The sequence below is a fragment of the Salmo salar genome, chromosome 13, assembly GCF_965601325.2.
Source record: "Salmo salar chromosome 13, fSalSal1, whole genome shotgun sequence".
Classification (NCBI taxonomy): Eukaryota; Metazoa; Chordata; class Actinopteri; order Salmoniformes; family Salmonidae; genus Salmo; species Salmo salar.
In genome coordinates this window covers 103,907,574-103,926,242 of record NC_138303.1, presented here as the reverse complement: position 1 = coordinate 103,926,242, position 18,669 = coordinate 103,907,574, and the positions used below count along the sequence as shown (strand labels likewise).

The window sequence follows — 18,669 nt, the reverse complement described above, 5'->3', positions numbered from 1 at the left end:
GATCGAAGCCCATATAGAATGATAGAAGATAAGATGATAGAAGCCAATCTCAACCTGTAAATAACCTACATACTGTGTGTGTGTAGCCAACTAGGTAGAAAAATGGCAGAAAAATGGTAGAAAAAAGACGGACATCAGAGTATTTTTCAGTACACCAAAACGCAAAGTAAGAACCCTAGTAGCCTAATATCTCAAAGACTAGTTGATAAAATGTTCATAAGAAAGAAATGAAATTCTAATGGAAATGTTTCACAATGATGTCATTAGGCAGAGCAGGCAACAGATGGCACACAGACAGCAGAGTTGGGGACAGATATGCAGGGACAGACTGGCAGAGACAGGGAGTCTCAGGTAAGTTTGTTGAGTCTTTGTTTGGCAACATTATGAAAGGTTCTCAATTTTTTTGACTTGTAAAATAGGAACATAATTGGAAAATGCCATGGATACCCCCACTCTCAACTTAAACTGGTGACTGAACTAAGATTTGTTAAAGGCAATGGTATTGCTGTTGTGATTAGTTGTGTAGTTTTGGGTACCGGTAGTTAGGAGTACGCCAAACACCTTATTTTTTTGGTTCCTCAATATACATTTACCATATTAAACGTAGGCTATGTGTTACAGCACTACTTTTGGTGTCCCCCTCAGGAATTGCTCTTGAGAAAATTTAATGTAATTGTCCCCTCCAAAGTTGATATCAGATTTTCGCCCCTGCACTGAACACAAATATAAATGCAACATGTAAAGTGTTGGTTCCATGTTTCATGAGCTGAAATAAAAAGATCTCAGAAATGTTCCATATGCAAAAAAAATATTATTTCTCTCAAATTTTGTGCACAAATTTGTTTACATCCCTTTTAGTGATTATTTCTCTTTTGCCAAGGTAATCCATTCGCCTGACAGGTGTGGCATATTAAGAAGCTGATTTAACAGCATGATCATTACACAGGTGCACCTTGTGCTGGGGACAATAAAAGGCGACTCTAAAATGTGCAGTTTTGTCACACAACTCAATGCCACAGATGTCTCAAGTTTTGAGGGAACGTGCAATTGTCATGTTGACTGCAGGAATGTCCACCAGAGCTGCCAGATAATTGAATGTTCATTTCTCTACCATAAGCCACCTCCAACGTTCTTTTATAGAATTTGGCAGTACAACCAACTGGCCTCACAGCCGCAGACCACGTACGTGTATACCGTCATGTGGGCGAGCGATTTGCTGATGTCAATGTTGTGAACAGTGCCCCATTGTAGTGTTGGGGAATGGTATTGGCAGGCATAAGCTACGGACAACCAACACAATTGCATTTTATCGATGGCAATTTGAATGCACAGAAATACCGTGACGAGATCCTGAGGCCCATTGTGAGACCCATTTATTTTAAGGTATCTGTGACCAACAGATGCATATCTGTATTCCCAGTCATGTGAAATCCATAGATTAATAATAATGATGAATTTATTTCAATTGATTGATTTCCTCATATGAACTGTAACTCAGTAAAATCTTTGACATTTTTGCATGTTGCGTTTATATTTTTTGTTCAGTATATGTTTAGTATGTGTGCTCTATGTGTGTAGATCTCAGCAACATATTTTGTCAGTCTGCAAGACTTCTCTCTCTCTCCGTCTCTGTGTGCGTGTGCATGTGTGTGTGTGTTCACGTGCACTGAATGCATGCTTGCGTGCGAAAATGAAAAATTCTAGGAAACTCACCGACTGATCACTTTTTGGTGAATATATCATTGTGTCTGACTCTAAGAGGTAATGTGTATTGTATTTTATTTCTGTCTGAAAGTTAAACTGTATGGTCTACTGAGCCATGTGTACATGCTGCTATTTGTGTGAGAGTTGTCTGTGCTAAAGTCCCTAGCTGGCCCAGTGGTGTATTTGTTTGCCACCACTCTCTCCGTCCGACCAGGTGGTGTGTCCTTGTAGAGATGGTCCCTCCATGCTGTCAGTCCCCTTTTCCTCTCCGGATATTCCCAGCATTCTACGGCCAGCAGAACGCAGCGCAGAGAGCAGCCGGGAACTCTGGGAACCAGGAGCAGGAAGCTAGCACCGATCCAGTCGTTCCTTGGTTGGGCCGAGCAGAGCAGCGCTAGACGGGGAGGAGCGATTGGGGAGACAGCTGTCACTGTAACTGGAGCAACATCGCCCTCTGCTGGTTACTCATACACCGGTCCTCAGATCCCACCATAATACACTGTATTACATTACAAGAAATACAGTATATTGTATATTTTATATCTTTGGTAAACTCTTGGCTGAACAATAACTTTCCCTAATATATACCTTTATATTACATATATGAATGGGTGTATCATATACATTCAGTTGGTGGTAGTTAACCAAACATACTATAAACTCAACAGCACAAAGTCAGGATGAAGTTTACATAAGACATGATGCCAAGCAGGTTCATCCATCATTTTATTGTGCTCTATGGTAATGTATGATATCTATAGTGTATTACTGTTGATCAACATATTGATCTGATCTGTGCTGTATGTTCTGTGTTCTCATCTCCTTTAGTTTGTTTTGAGGAACTCCCCTTCTCCTGTAATACAAAGGCACATTCACATCAGATAAGCAGACTAAAACCAGATAAATAATGCAATTTTTGTGGTCACAAAAAATATGTTGGAAAAATGTAATTTCACAAATCAGTACAACTTGACCATGTAATCCCAAGAGATATCAGAATGACATGGCAGTGTTGCCCTAGGCCTAGGGAAACAACCTTGTTACAACAGACAATATGTGTGTGTCTCTTACCTGGATCCTTCATCACCCCACAGTACTCCTCACACTCCCTCTTGGAGTAGAACTTGTTACTGTTGACCTGGCAATAGTCCTTTTTATTATCCAGACAGAGACCAGAGTTTGAGTGGAAGACCCAGATCTTGGGCTGTCCAGTGCAGGGCCGAGCATCCACGGGCAGTCTACAGGCAGCTGTAGAGAGACACACACACCAAACAGGAAGAAAAACATGAGGGACAATCTTGTCTCACACGTAGTCTATGGGCATGAACATCATATTGGTTCTTGAAGTGGGTTGAGCATTGTCACATCATCAACTAGGTTAGAAGTCAAGCCTGTGTCTCCTACGCACCACAAGACTGTATAAGCCCACTGAGCTAAAGTGAAGGCATTAGTTCTGTGGAGGTAACGCAAGTCTCAAGCTCTTAGACAAGATCACCCGTCACACGAGTGTGGTTCACCAACAGAAAAAGCAGCACCACTGTTACACTCTATCCACTCACCCTCGTTACGACAGCTCTGGAGACACTCCCTCTCAGTCACAAAGTTGTTCTGGTTGCCCATGCAGCCTCCGTAGGTGAACAGCTGACAGGCCATACTGCTGGAGTTGTAGAAGTGCCTCTGCACCGTCCCGAAACAGGGACCTGCGTCCGGCTCGGCGTTACAGGACTCTGAAGAGAGATGTGTAGCAGTGCATTGTGTGTTTTATCCATAGACATACAGTGGGGTCTGAAATGATTGACACCCTTGATAAAGATGAGCAAAAATGACTCTATAAAATAAATAATTCATACTGAGCTATATTGTATGCTACAATTTTGGGGAAATTATATTATTTTGTACATAATACAATTGCTCAGAGAAAGAGATTTAGTAATAATAAGTAATAATTATTTTCTCAAAAAGGTAGAGGTCAAAATTATTGACACCACTTTCAATACCTCACCTTGAGAGGATAATGGCACCCAACACTGGTGTGCGTGGCCAAATAACTATATTTTCATGTCATCTGACCAAGCACTGGTTTCAATCCAAGTGCCAACGCTGCTTGACAAACTCCAGGCGTTTACATTTGTTGGATGACATGAAAATAGAGGTCTTTGGCCAATCACACCAGTGGTGGGTTTGGCATCGACGTGAGAACGTATGAGCTGAAAATAACTCCATACCTACTAAAGAAATATGGTGGTGGATATGAGATGTTAAGGGGCAATTTTGCTTCCACTGGTCCTTGAACCCTTGTTTATTTAATTTATTATTATATTATTATAATTATATTATCCTCCGAAACACAACCAAGCCACACTGCTTCTTGACACAATGCCCACTTAACCCAGAAGCCAGCCGCACCAATGTGTCGGAGGAAACACCGTACACCTGGTGACCGAGTCAGCGTGCACTGCACCCGACCCGTCACAGGAGTTGTTAGAGAGCGATGGGACAAGGACATCCCTGCCGGCCAAACCCTCCCCTAACCCGGACGACGCTGGGCCAATTGTGTGCCGCCCCATGGGTCTCCCTATCGTGGCCGGCTGCGACAGAGCCTGGACTGGAACCCAGAATCTCTAGTGGCACAGATTGCACTACGATGCAGTGCCTTAGACCACTGCGCCACTCGGGAGGCCCGTTGGACCCTTGTTAAGGTCAACGGCATCATGAACTTTACCCAGTACCCAAGAATGTTTTCCCAAAACCTGCTTGCCTCTGCCAGGAGGTTGAAACTTGGCCTCAAGTGGATCTTCCACAAGACAATAACCCCAAGCACACATCAAAATCCACAGAGAAATGGTTAACCCTATCAGTCCCAAGACCCCATCAACAATCAGCTTTTTATTTACCTGACTTTCTTTTATTCTGCATGTCCAGACCCATTTAGCCTCACAATGAAGTGTTTTACCATTTTCCTTTCAGGACAACCAGGGCTACAAGTAGAACATACATTTGACATAAACAGTTTGATCAATGAGTTTTCTTGACAAATGTTTAAAAAAGTCTGGCAAAGCAGAAACCCGATAAAAATGAATTGATATGAATGTTGTAAGTACAGAAATGGTTTGCTCAGTGGGAAATGAATATCCAACTAGTCAGTGACAATTGTGTGGAGTTAAGAGTTTGTGACAGCAACTTTGTGACCTTATAACAGTATTATAGACAATATGTCCTGGGATTTCCTATAATCTATGTAGAAGAACCCCTTACAGTATTATAGACACTATGTCCTGGGATTTACTATGATCTGTGTAGAAGAACCCCTTACAGTATTATAGACACTATGTCCTGGAATTTACTATAATCTTATATGTAGAAGAACCCCTTACAGTATTATAGACACTATGTCCTGGGATTTACAATAATCTTATATCTAGAAGAAGCCCTTACTGTCTAACGACTCTTGTGTAGATTGTGAGGTCATAGAGCAAACATATTACACGTGCGTGTTCATGAGACTTTTGTAGCTGAAAACATTCAGATTCTACAGACGTTTTGGTAAAAAGACCAAAACCCAGGCCCCTTCGGGATCCGTCCTTGTTCCGCAAACACGGCTGTAGCTCAGCCCCTGTTAATCCCAGACTAGTGGTTGGTATCTACGAGTGCAGAAGAAATAGATTCATTGAATGGTATAAATGATTCTGTATGGAGGATTGGTCTAAGACCCCTCCCAATGTGGTCTCCAACTCATAAAACGTTTTAGAAAAAGGCTCATTGCCGTTATCCTCACAAGGTGAGCTATTGAAAGGTATTGAAAACAGGAGTGTCAATAATTTTGACCCCCTACCTTGTTAAACAAAATCTATTTTTCTGAGCAATTGTATTAGCATAAATAAAATAATTTCCCAATTTATTTGAGCATATGATATAGCTCAGTATTTTGAATAATTTATTTTATACAGTCAATTTTGCTCGTCGTTATCAACAGTGGGAATAATTTCGGACTCCACTGTACACTGTAATTACATATAATATACATGAGTGTAACTCAGCTTCAGTCCTCCAGTATCCCTAATAGTACACACTTCTATTGTAGCCCTGGACAGGCACACCTGATTCAACTTGTATTAGTTTAATTAGCTATGTTTCTCCGGAGCTACATCCAAAATGTGTTCTAGCAGCTTCCAGCCATTCAATGACTAGACCCACACAGAGCTGATGCTGAAACGTACCTTCAATGTAGAGGTCAAGGGCCTAGCAGGCCCACCATGCACTCTCACCTTCACTCCTGAACATCATGATTCCGGCACCAGAACCCTCCTCAGCGGGCAACTCAGGGAGGACTATGTTCCTCTTGGCTCTCTGGGGACAGACAGACAGGTGAGTACTCAGCAGGGTTGGGGTAAATTCCATTTTAATTCCAATCAATTCAGGAAGTATACTGAAATTCCAATTCCAATTATCTTCAATGCTTTTCACTTAGGAAAATGTTGATTTACTTTCTGTAATGCTTTTAACCAAAGCCGATTTCCGATATAATCCCAGACTCTGACATGGGGTACAACCTCAACATTGAAAAATTAAATACAGGAAGTACCGGTGCTGTGATCTCAGGCTGAGGCTCTGCTGCTACAGGCTCTGTTCCTGGTACACACTCCCCTGTGTACAGAGACAGGAGTTAAAAAGGTAAAACAATGTCCAGACACATAGTGGATGTCATTGGAGTGTGTGTGCATGCATACGTGCGCATGTGGCTGTGTGCTTGCTGCCTGGTGTATGTGAGTATTTGTGCATGTGTGTGCAGGGGCGGACTGGCCATCTGGCATTTCTGGCAAATGCCAGATGGACTGGTCCATATTTAGCCCAGTGGGCCTGTTTAACGTTGTTTTTTTTTGTGCAAAATTGTAAATATTTGGCTAATAATGGGGGCCTGAAGGAAAATGCCAAGGCCGATTTAAAAATGCCAAGGCCGATTTCTGGTCCCAGTCCGCCCCTGTGTGTGTGCCTCTACCTTTGTTCTGTTTGATGATGATTGTGTCGTCAGCCATGCCCTGCTCCCTCACCAGCCTCCTGAAGTCTTCCAGGATAGTGGGCGGCAGTTCCATGGTGCGACCTGAAGGAGGCAGCATTTTAATGACTTCTACTGCTTAACATATAATAACACTATAGCTGTTTCTGAGTGGCCTGGTCTCAGATCAGATCTTCTGCTGCTGAATATAACAACACTATAGCTGTGTCTGAGAGGCCTGGTCTCAGATCATATCTTCTGCTGCTTAACATATAATAACACTATAGCTGTTTCTGAGTGGCCTGGTCTCAGATCAGATCTTCTGCTGCTGAATATACAACACTATAGCTGTGTCTGAGAGGCCTGGTCTCAGATCAGATCTTCTGCTGCTGAATATAACAACACTATAGCTGTTTCTGAGTGGCCTGGTCTCAGATCAGATCTTCTGCTGCTGAATATAACAACACTATAGCTGTGTCTGAGAGGCCTGGTCTCAGATCAGATCTTCTGCTGCTGAATATAACAACACTATAGCTGTGTCTGAGAGGCCTGGTCTCAGATCAGATCTTCTGCTGCTGAATATAACAACACTATAGCTGTGTCTGAGAGGCCTGGTCTCAGATTTGTTTGTGGACCTGCCAACTCCTATAGTCATTATCATATTTGTGCTGCTCTATAGCCAAATCAATTGGTTGATTGATTGACTGTATAGCCAAATCCTATGGTTGTTGTCGTGACAATCATAATTACAACCAAAGGAGTTGGCAAGACAGCACAAGCAGATCTGGTACCAGGCTACTGTCTCAGTGGTGTGAAGTGAAATAAATGACACTGGAGTGACACTCACTGTATAGCTTGGCAGACTTTGTCTTCTCGCCTCCTGTTTTTTGTTTACTCAACATGACGATGGCGTACTCATCATAGTTAGTGTCAACCACATAGGCATCAACATCAGCCCCCCACTCTGCATGAAGGAAACATAGACTTATATGGTAGGAGAGTGTGAGCATAAATATAGTACACAATGCCCATTACCTCTCACCGTTGACCTCTCATCGATTACAAAAATACACAGGCTGTGTATGGAAACATTACTAGCTGTCACATCCTTGCTTCCTCCGTTACTAGCCATCCTTGTTTCCTTAATTCCTCTCAAAGCGCATTGTAAGAGAGGATCCGAGGTCCCTCCCTTCAACATTCTCCTCCAATTAGCTTTGAGAGGACTTAAGAAAACAAGGACGGGGAAAGTAAAGTTTTCAGACATGGTTGAGGAGAGGAAGTGACAAACAGACTTACTGGCGATGTGGTAGGTTAATCTTCCAGGTGTGGCGGTCAGCTCGTAATCACCAGAGATCTGCTCACATTTCCCGTGCCTGCACATGCACATTCGCACACACGCGCGCACACGCACACACGCACGCACACAGCATATATTGAATTAAAGGCCAAAGCAGCCGTTTTAATCTCAGTATCTGCTTAACAATTAAGTACCTTACTGTTTTTAATTAAAATCTAAAAAACTATTCCTCAAACAATAATTATGTAGGACTGTCTGGGAGTGGTCTGAGTGAGGGGCCTAATTGGAGGGATATGTACCTGAAAACTAGCTGTTATTGGCAGAGATTTGGAACTCTTTGTTATTGGTCTAATAACTTATACTGCCTGGTGATGTCACTCAGCAAGCCAAAACTCCACCCATGCAAAACCTGCTGATTAGAATGTCCTGTGTAATTGCATTTTTTAAAACCAACAACTATGTAATAACACAGATTTTTTACAAAAGAATCTCGCTTTTACAGCGTTAGTTTCAAACAGAAGTTTGACTGCATTGGGTCTTTAAGCTATGGTGAATCCAGTTCCATTATTCGGTACAGTTCAGAGACATGAATATCAATGTGTGTGTGTGTGTGTGTGTGTGTGTGTGTGTGTGTGTGTAACGTCACTTTTTCATGCTCCTTGTCATGCTGACTTTGTCTTCGGTGCCGCTGGCCTGGAGCTCCAGGGTTCCGATGGCTGCATCTCCCTTGTGGCGCTGCATCCAGGGGCAGGTGGACGCTATCGCAATATCATGCCACTTCCCCATGAACTGACCAATAGAGAGACAGATGGAAAGGTTTTAACAACCTGTAATACTGTACTGGGAACAGCATTTAGACATCTGAGGTGTATAAACTTAAAAGCGGATAGAAACTAAAATCACAAAATCTGCATAGCTTGACAACTCAACTGAATCAGTCTGTTGGCCATCAAGTAACATTACGAAGAATTTTCAAACCAATTACTCTACTGATTATGGCTAATAGATCAGATAAAGCCAGAGACAGATCCATGGCTATGATCCATGGTATGAGAAACAGAAGACACTCTGACCTTAGTTAGGTCGAAGTTGTCCTGTATGGGGAAGAGAGGTTCGGGAAGCACGGGCACTCCATGGATGAGGCAAACGAGGCTCAAGAGGAGCGTGAGTACGACAACCTGCTGCATTCTGTCTTTCTGTCTCTGATACCAACCTCTGACTGAGGCTTAACCTGAGCTCTTGGAACTGCTGGGAGAGCTAATCTCTCCACCGCTCCAACCTTTACCCCTCCAACCCTCTACCTCAACCCCCTCCACTGGATCAGGCTAGTAATCCAATGGCCAATGACCATGTGTGTTTACCCCTTCCTGTACCCGCTCAAACTACAGCAGAAAACAAACCGCAAACAGAGCAAAGTTCTCCTTATCTCTCTGTTTGTCACTGTAACATTGGACTTCTAAGTGGAATTTAATAGGAAAAAATACATCCAATTTAAGCACAACCGAACAGTAGCATGCATAGCTAAAACAATTCACTCTCTCTCTCTCTCTCTCTCTCTCTCTCTCTCTCTCTCTCTCTCTCCTCTCTCTCTCTCTCTCTCTCTCTCTCTCTCTCTCCTCTCTCTCTCTCTCTCTCTCTCTCTCTCTCTCTCTCTCTCTCTCTCTCTCTCTCTCTCTCTCTCTCTCTCTCTCTCTCTCTCTCTCTCTCTCTCTCTCTCTCTCTCAGCACAATAGGCAATGGAACACTAGCATTTAGTCACCCATAGCAGTGTTATATACAATGATGCCCCAAAATGGAAAACGAATTCAACAGTCTATGGAGAGACAGAAATAAAACCTACAGTTCATTCAAATATCACGTGTTCCAGTAATCGTAGTCCATCAACAACATAGACTGTCTGTAGAAAGGAAGTCTATTAACTTACCTAGTGTCCATTGGGAGGGCAGTTCTCTGTAAACAACAAGGAGAGCAACAATGTTTTGACACATAAAGGTCTGCTTTAAGACTACCTGTTTTGGCTCAAACTGCATTTCTTAATCATATCAGGCTTCACCTTCAGGGAACGACCTATAAGACCAGAAGAAGAGCAATATGTAGTGGTAATGCCACCAGCTATGCATTTCCTCAAGCACATTGTATATCAGCATATTACATTCAGGTCTCCACTCTAATGCCGCAGTTCCTCTCCAAGTATGTAACAGAGGTGTTTTTGTGTGAACCATGCTCGCATGACACATCAAGACTGGCGTTAGCTACTCAAACTATTTTATTTGTCACATGCGCCGAATACAACAGGTGTAGACCTTACAGTGAAATGCTTACTTACAAGTCCTTAACCAACAATATAGTTTTAAGAAAAAATTATTGTTAAGTAAAAAATAGATAAGTAAAAAAATAAATAATTATAATTATAAAGCAGCAGTAAAATAACAGTAGCGAGGCTATATACTGGGGGTACTAGTACAGAGTCAATGTGTGGGGGCACAGGTTAGTCGAGGTAATTGAGGTAATATGTACATGTAGGTGGGATTAAAGTGACTATGAATAGATAATAAACAGAGAGTAGCAACAGCGTAAAAGAGGGGGGGACAATGCAAATAGTCTGGGTAGCCATTTGATTAGCTGCTCAGGAGTCTTATGGTTTGGGGGTAGAAGCTGTTTAAAAGCCTTTTGGGGCCTCCCGAGTGGCACAGTGGTCGTCGTCGTCCGGGTTAAGGGAGGGTTAGGCTGGCAGGGATGTTCTTGTCCCATCGCGCCCTAGCGACTCCTGTGGCGGGCCGGGTGCAATGCACGCTGACACGGTCGCCAGTTGTACGATGTTTCCTTCGACACTGGTGCGACTGGCTTCCGGGTTAAGCGGGCATTGTGTCAAGAAGCAGTGCGGCTTAGCTGGGTCGTGTTTCGGAGGACGCACAGCTCTTGACCTTCGCCTCTCCCGAGTCCGTACGGAAGTTGCAGCGATGGGACAAGACTGTAACTACCAATTGGATACCACGAAATTGGGGAGAAAAATAGGTTAAAAAAATATATATGATAATACATTTAAAAAATTCAACATGCCTTTTGGACCTAGATTTGGCGTTCTGGTAGCAGAGAGAACAGTCTATCACTAGGGTGGCTGGAGTCTTTGACAATTTTTAGTGCCTTCCTCTGACACTGCCTGGTATAGAGGTCCTGGATGGCAGGAAATTTGGCCCCAGCGATGTACTGGGCCGTACGCATTACCCTCTGTAGTGCCTTGCGGTCGGATGCCGAGCAGTTGCCATACCAGGCAGTGATGCAACCAGTCAGGATGCTCTCGATGGTGCAGGATCTGAGGAAACATGCCAAATCTTTTCAGTCTCCTAAGGGGGATAGGTTTTGTCATGCCCTCTTCACGACTGTCTTGGTGTGTTTGGACCATGTTAGTTTGTTGGTGATGTGGACACCAAGGAACTTGAAGCTCTCAACCTGCTCCACTACAGCCCCATCGATGAGAATGGGGGCGTCCTCGGTCCTCCTTTTCCTGTAGTCCACAATGATATCCTTTGTCTTGATCAAGTTGAGGGAGAGGTTGTTATCCTGGCACCACACGGCCAGGTCTCTGACCTCCTCCCTATAGGCTGTCTCATCGTTGTTGGTGTGGTGTTGTCGGCAAACTTAATGATGGTGTTGGAGTCATGCCTGGCCATGCAGTCATGGGAAAACAGGGGGCTAACACTGTCTGTTGGTGCCGGGAGACCAGGTTCAAACCTGGTTGGTCACACCTCCACCTGAACAGCAGAACAGACAGACTCACCATAGAGGGACACCTGTGTGTACTAGGGTTGAATGGCGGGAACCCGGTTTTCAGGATTTACTGGGATTTACCGCCACAAACCACTCGCTTTTTCTGGGATAAATAACTGCAAGAACCCAGTAAATTATAATAAATTATTTATATGAACAGCATGGCGTGAAATGGAACTGTTATATGCGATGTCTAAATCTGGCTCCTCTACGGCCTCTGCATAATGAATCATCAACGCTCAGAGTGGGGACAGACAGCCCGTCTCAGATTAGAGCTCAGTTCACAATGCATGTAGATCTATCATCTCATCATGGTAACTTTTTTTCTTGTGACAAGTAGGCCCATATTTGCTGCAGCATAGTCTATAATATAAAGACTGAATGCGTGTCTCAATCTGACTTTGGCAGGACACCTTATGTTTTAATTGTAATGTTTTTATTTATTTATTGCAGCTGAAGACTTTTTAAGCAGCCTATCACTCGAATATCGTTGTTTTAAATCATTGCACTCTCTTGCAGTCTTTCTCGATCAATTCAATAAAAATATATCCAAAATAGATAATCCTGTTCTAGATTGATATATAGCCCTATATATAGATGTCCTAGCTTACCTCTTTCAGGTAATACATTCAATGCAGCATTGGCCTTATATTTAGCTAATTCATTCTGGGTTATGCTAACTTACTGTCTCTTGCGCAACACGCACCTGTGCTCCCCTGGCCTCTCTCCTTAAAAAAACGCCCCTTAGCTCTTGGAGTCCCATGCAGGACACGCTAGACTAGAATAGCCTGCTGGACATTCTTTTTTTTAAATAAAAAAAATAATAATTCTTATACCAATAGACTATTCAAAGAGGTACGCAAGCTCTTGTTTGCTGAATGTTAAAAAAGCAGAGAATAGAAATCATGAGTAGTTTGAAAGAAGCGTGAAAGCGCAATGGCGGTAGGCTATGGCAGTTATTTATTCAGACCCATAACTATTCAATCTTCATGAAGAGAAGTGAAAGCCTTCTGCATCTAAGAAGAGTACAACGAAACGTATTTAATTTAACTGTTGAAAGCAAGGAAGGAATGAAGCAACACTAGAGAGAGAGATATAAGAGCTATTAAATCAAATCAAATCAAATTGATTTGTCACATACACATGGTTAGCAGGTGTTAATGTAAGTGTAGCGAAATGCTTGTGCTTCTAGTTCTGACCATGCAGTAATATCTAACAAGTAATATAACCTAACAATTTCACAACAACTACCTTATACACACAAGTGTAAAGGAATGAATACGAATATGTACATAAAAATATATAAATGAGTGATGGCCGAACGGCATAGGCAAGATGCAGTAGATGTTAAGAGTACAGTATATACATATGAGATGAGTAATGTAGGATATGTAAACATAAAAGTGGCATTGTTTAAAGTGGCTAGTGATACATTACATCAAGATGGCAAGATGCAGTAGATGGTATAGCGTACAGTATATACATATGAGATGAGTAATGTAAGGTAAGTAAACATTATATATATAAAGTGGCTAGTCATAAATTGATTACATCCATTTTTCCATTATTAAAGTGGCTGTTGTTGAGTCAGTATGTTGGCAGCAGCCACTCAATGTTAGTGAGGGCTATTTAACAGTCTGATGGCCTTGAGATAGAAGCTGTTTTTCAGTCTCTCGGTCCCAGCTTTGATGCACCTGTACTGACCACACCTTCTGGATGATAGCGGGGTGAACAGGCAGTGGCTCGGGTAGTTGTTGTCCTTGATGATCTTTTTGGCCTTCCTGTGACATCGGGTGGTGTAGGTGTCCTGGAGGGCAGGTAGTTTGCCCCCGGTGATGTGTTGTGCAGACCTCACTACCCTCTAGATAACCTTCCGGTTATGGGCGGAGCAGCTGCCGTACCAGGCGGTGATACAGCCCGACAGGATGCTCTCGATTGTGCATCTGTAAAAATTTGTGAGTGTTTTTGGTGACAAGCCGAATTTCTTCAGCCTCCTGAGGTTGAAGAGGTGCTGCTGCGCCTTCTTCACCACGCTGTCTGTGTGGGTGAACCATTTCAGTTTGTCCGTGATGTGTACGCCCAGGAACTTAAAACTCCATCCTCTCCACTACTGTCCCGTCAATGTAGATAGGGGGCTGCTCCCTCTGCTGTTTCCTGAAGTCCACGATCATCTCCTTTGTTTTGTTGACATTGAGTGTGAGGTTATTTTCCTGACACCACACTCCGAGGACCCTCACCTCCTCCCTGTAGGCCGTCTCGTCGTTGTTGGTAATCAAGCCTACCACTGTAGTGTCGTTTGCAAACTTGATGATTGAGTTGGAGGCGTGCAAATCAAATTAGCTAGCTTATACTTGTAACTTTGTAGGTGCAACAGAATCGCATGATCTCTCCCTGCTTTATAATGGTTTGAACAATGTGCGTAATTTCAGTCCATATAATACAGTATAATACAACAAAGTACAGTAATACAGTTCACACTCAAAAAGATTAGCCTACTGGAGCTAGTTTCATTGATTTACCCAAGAGAGCATATAGCTAGCTACATCTATGGGCTTTTATGTTGTGAGTAATGTGCAGTAGCCTATATCATATACAGCGCATTCAGAAAGGTTTCAGACCCCTTGACTTTTTCCACATTTATTTATTGTTGAAATTATTTTTTGCTCTCATTAATCTACACACAATACCCTGTAATGACGAAGTGAAAACAGGTTTTTAGATATTTCTGCCAATTTATAAAAACAAAAAAACGGAAATACCTTATTTACATAATTATTCAGACCCTTTGCTATGAGACTCGAAATTGAGCTCAGGTGTATCCTGTTTCCATTGATAATCCTTGAGATGTTTCTACAACTTGATTGGAGTCCACCTGTGGTAAATTAAATTGATAAGATAAGATCCCACAGTTGACAATGTATGTCAGAGCAAAAACCAAGCCATGAGGTCAAAGAATTGTCCGTAGAGCTCTGAGACAGGATTGTGTTGAAGGACAGATCTGGGGAAGGGTACAAAAACATTTCCGCTGCATTGAAGGTCCCAAAGAACACAGTGGCCTCCATAATTTTTAAATGGAAGAAGTTTGGAACCACCAAGACTCTTCCTAGAGCTGGCCACTTGGCCAAACTGAGCAATCGGGAGAGAAGGGCCTTCATCAGGGAGGTCACCAAGAACCCAATGGTCACTCTGACAGAGGTCCATAGTTCCTCTGTGGAGATGGGAGAACCTTCCAGAAGGACAACCATCTCTGCAGCACTCCACCAATCAGGCCTTTATGGTAGAGTGGCCGGACGGAAGCCACTCCTCAGTAAAAGGCATGATAACCTTCTTGGAGTTTGCCAAGAGGCACGTAAGCGACTCTGACCATGAGAAACAAGATTCTCTGATCTGATGTTACCAAGATTGAACTCTTTGGCCGGAATGCCAAGCATCACGTCCGGAGGAAACCTGGCACAATCCATACGGTGAAGCATGGTGGTGGCAGCATCATGCTGTGTGGATGTTTTTCAGCGGCAGGGACTGGGAGACTAGTCAGGATCGAGGGAAAGATGAACAGAGCAAAGTACAGAGAGATCCTTGATGAAAACCTGCTCCAGAGCGCTCACGACCTGGGGTGAAGGTTCACCATCCAACAGGACAACATCCCTAAGCACACAGCCAAGACAACGCAGAAGTGGCTTCGGGACAAGTCTCTGAATGTCCTTGAGTGGTCCAGCCAGAGCCTGGACTTGAACCCGATCAAACATCTCTAGAGAGACCTGAAAATAGCTGTTCAGCGACGCTCCCCATCCAACCTGACAGAGCTTGAGAGGATCTGCAGAGAAGAATGGGAGAAACTCCCCAAATACAGGTGTGCCAAGCTTGTAGCGTCATACCCAAGAAGACTCGAGGCTGTAATCGCTGCCAAAGGTGCTTCAACAAAGTACTGCGTAAAATGGTCTGAATACTTATGTAAATGTGATATTTCAGTATTTATTTTTTAATAATTTTGCTAACATTTCTATAACCTGTTTTTGCTTTGTCATTATGGGGTGTTGTGTGTAGATTGATGAGGAATAAAGCTGTAACATAACAAAATGGGGAAAAAGTGAAGGGGTCTGAATACTTTCAGAATGCACCGTACAGTATGTATTCGATAACGGCACAATCTTTTGGGCTTGGTCTCATTTAATGTCTTTAATGTATGTCTCATCAGGCTCAGGTAGCATCAGGCTTGTTTTTTTTAATCAAAGCCCTAATAAAATCCATACATAGGCCTATTTATAAACTTTATTGTCACGGTTGTCGTTGGTAAAGGAGGACCAAAATGCAGCAGGACTGTGTTTGTTCATCTTGAACATTTATTAAACTCAAAATGAACTCCAAAACAACAAAACAAACTCACGATCACCGAACAGTCTTCTCAGGCTCATACACGCTAGACAAGAAACAATCTCCCACAAAAACCTACACCAAACAATTACCCATATATAGGACTCTCAATCAGAGGCAACGAGGAAGCACCTGCCTCCAATTGAGAGTCCCAAACCCCAATCAACCTAACATAGAAATACATTAACCAGACTACACATAGAAATACTTAAACATAGACCATAAACCAAAAACCCGGAAATAATAAATCAAACGCCCTTTTACCAAAACACCACCCCAAACCACATAAAACAAATACCCTCTGCCACGTCCTGACCAAACTACAATAACAATTAACCCTTATATTGGCCAGGACGTGACATTTATAATGCTTTTGAATGACACTTCAGGTTTTGGTGAGGCATACCGGGTTACCTGGGAGAAAAGTGATTTATTCTCGGGGAGGAACATTTGTAAAATACTGGGAAAATATTAAACCCCCAGTGTGTACTCTCCGTCCATCTTCTTGTGCTTCAGGACTACTGCATATTTATTGTAGTTGGTTGGTCGCCTCTACTGTAACGTCCTTCACCTGGTTATAGTCTGGAAAAAACAATGATGTTCAAAGGACTTTTAATATTGTAATCCTGGGATTATCAATTAGATTCAGCCACAGGACGATTTTTTCATGAGTCGATGGTCAGGGGGCCGGAAAATAATTACAAATAATTTGTAGACTGCAAATCGACCGCAAGAAGCCCAAAAGATCTAATATTTGACTAAAACATAATCATCTCAAACCTTGCTTATGTTTGTATACGGTCACACACACTCGCCGGCCAGTTTATTAGGTACACCCTTCTAGTACTGGGTCTGACACCCCTTTGCCTCCAGAACAGCCTGAATTCTTCTGGGCATTCTACATGTTGGACAATGCTGACGCGATGGCATCATGCAGTTGCTGCAGATTGGACGGCAGTACATTCATGCTGAGAACAGCCTGTTCTAGCTCATCCCAAAGATGCTCAATTGGGTTGTGGTCAGGTTCCAGGCAATGTTTTTCCACTCCTCAAATGTCCAGTGTTGGTGATTTCTCTCTCTTTTTCACTATGTTTAGAATCACAACAGTTCCCAGATGAAACCAAGATCACCAACTTTGAACAGATATGCTGGGTTGTTATTGATAAGGGAATTTATATGCTTAAAGGTAAGGACTAAACAATTCCACCCTGTCACGTAATTATGACATTATGTAACCGATATAACAAATAATTAGACAAATGTAACTATTAGTAATCATTCGATTCTGTAACATGTATAATGAATTAGAAGGATAAACTTCAGTCTAATAAGGTTTGGTTGAGACAAGTAGAAATGTGTGTGTGACGAAGAAGATACCGAGAACAATTAAACCGTGTATGACCTGACCTGGCTAGAACTCTGAGAAACTTATGGCAGGACAGGGAGTCCTGTTAAGGTTCCTCTAATCTCAGGGGAATGGAACTGCCAGTTTGGTAATGATGAACAGTGGTGAGAACCATGGAGAAGGATACATTCCACCTACTGTTTGTGTGGAGGTATGTGCGTAAGTAGGGAGTGAGTTATAAAATGGCATGTCTTTGTATTGTGGACTTTAGAACGTTCTCGTGAATAAACTGTACGAACCTTTTCCATAAGCTGAGTCTTTGCCTAATTATTATTAAACTCAGGGTCTTACAAACCCCGGGAATTAGTCAAAGCTTAAATAAGTGTTAGTTATTATCATTGGGATTGAAAATTCTCGTGACACTTATGAAGATGCTGAGAGAATGATCTTCTCTTGTAAGGGCAAGCAGAGGACTTCTCTCGTTAGGGCAAGCAGCGACCTTCTCTCGTTAGGGCAAGCAGAGGCTTTCTCTTGTTAGGGTAAGCAGAGGACTTCTCTCGTTAAGGCAAGCAGAGGACTTCTCTCGTTAAGGCAAGCAGAGGACTTCTCTCGTTAGGGCAAGCAGAGGACTTCTCTCGTTAGGGCAAGCAGAGGACTTCTCTCGTTAGGGCAAGCAGAGGCTTTCTCTCGTTAGGGCAAGCAGAGGCTTTCTCTCGTTAGGGCAAGCAGAGGCTTTCTCTCGTTAGGGCAAGCAGAGGCTTTCTCTCGTTAGGGCAAGCAGAGGACTTCTCTCGTTAGGGAAAGCAGAGACTTCTCTCGTTAGGGCAAGCAGAGACTTCTCTCGTTAGGGCAAGCAGAGACTTCTCTCGTTAGGGCAAGCAGAGGCTTTCTCTTGTTAGGGCAAGCAGAGGCCTTCTCTTGTTAGGGCAAGCAGAGGCCTTCTCTCGTTAGGGCAAGCAGAGGCTTTCTCTCGTTAGGGCAAGCAGAGGACTTCTCTCGTTAGGGAAAGCAGAGACTTCTCTCGTTAGGGCAAGCAGAGACTTCTCTCGTTAGGGCAAGCAGAGACTTCTCTCGTTAGGGCAAGCAGAGACTTCTCTCGTTAGGGCAAGCAGAGGCTTTCTCTTGTTAGGGCAAGCAGAGGCCTTCTCTTGTTAGGGCAAGCAGAGGCCTTCTCTCGTTAGGGCAAGCAGA

At 43.0% G+C, this 18,669-nt stretch overlaps 1 protein-coding gene across 2 annotated transcripts; it reads right to left on the bottom strand.

Annotated features, from left to right (window-relative positions):
• Positions 1-2,413: 2,413 nt before the first annotated feature.
• Positions 2,414-9,303, bottom strand: LOC100136563 (protein AMBP). 2 transcript variants are annotated; one of them, XM_014138750.3, is made up of 10 exons: positions 9,068-9,303; positions 8,641-8,783; positions 7,994-8,070; positions 7,545-7,661; positions 6,701-6,802; positions 6,287-6,348; positions 5,970-6,051; positions 3,264-3,431; positions 2,776-2,952; positions 2,414-2,557 (listed from the first exon to the last, which is right to left on the bottom strand). In XM_014138750.3, exons 1-10 carry the CDS (start codon positions 9,179-9,181, stop codon positions 2,529-2,531), a joined length of 1,071 nt encoding a protein of 356 aa, XP_013994225.1. In that variant the 5' UTR covers positions 9,182-9,303; the 3' UTR covers positions 2,414-2,528. The 2 variants fall into 2 exon arrangements, with proteins under 2 accessions (XP_013994225.1, XP_013994226.1); XM_014138751.3 differs by having other exon boundaries at positions 2,414-2,562; positions 2,782-2,952.
• Positions 9,304-18,669: the final 9,366 nt, after the last annotated feature.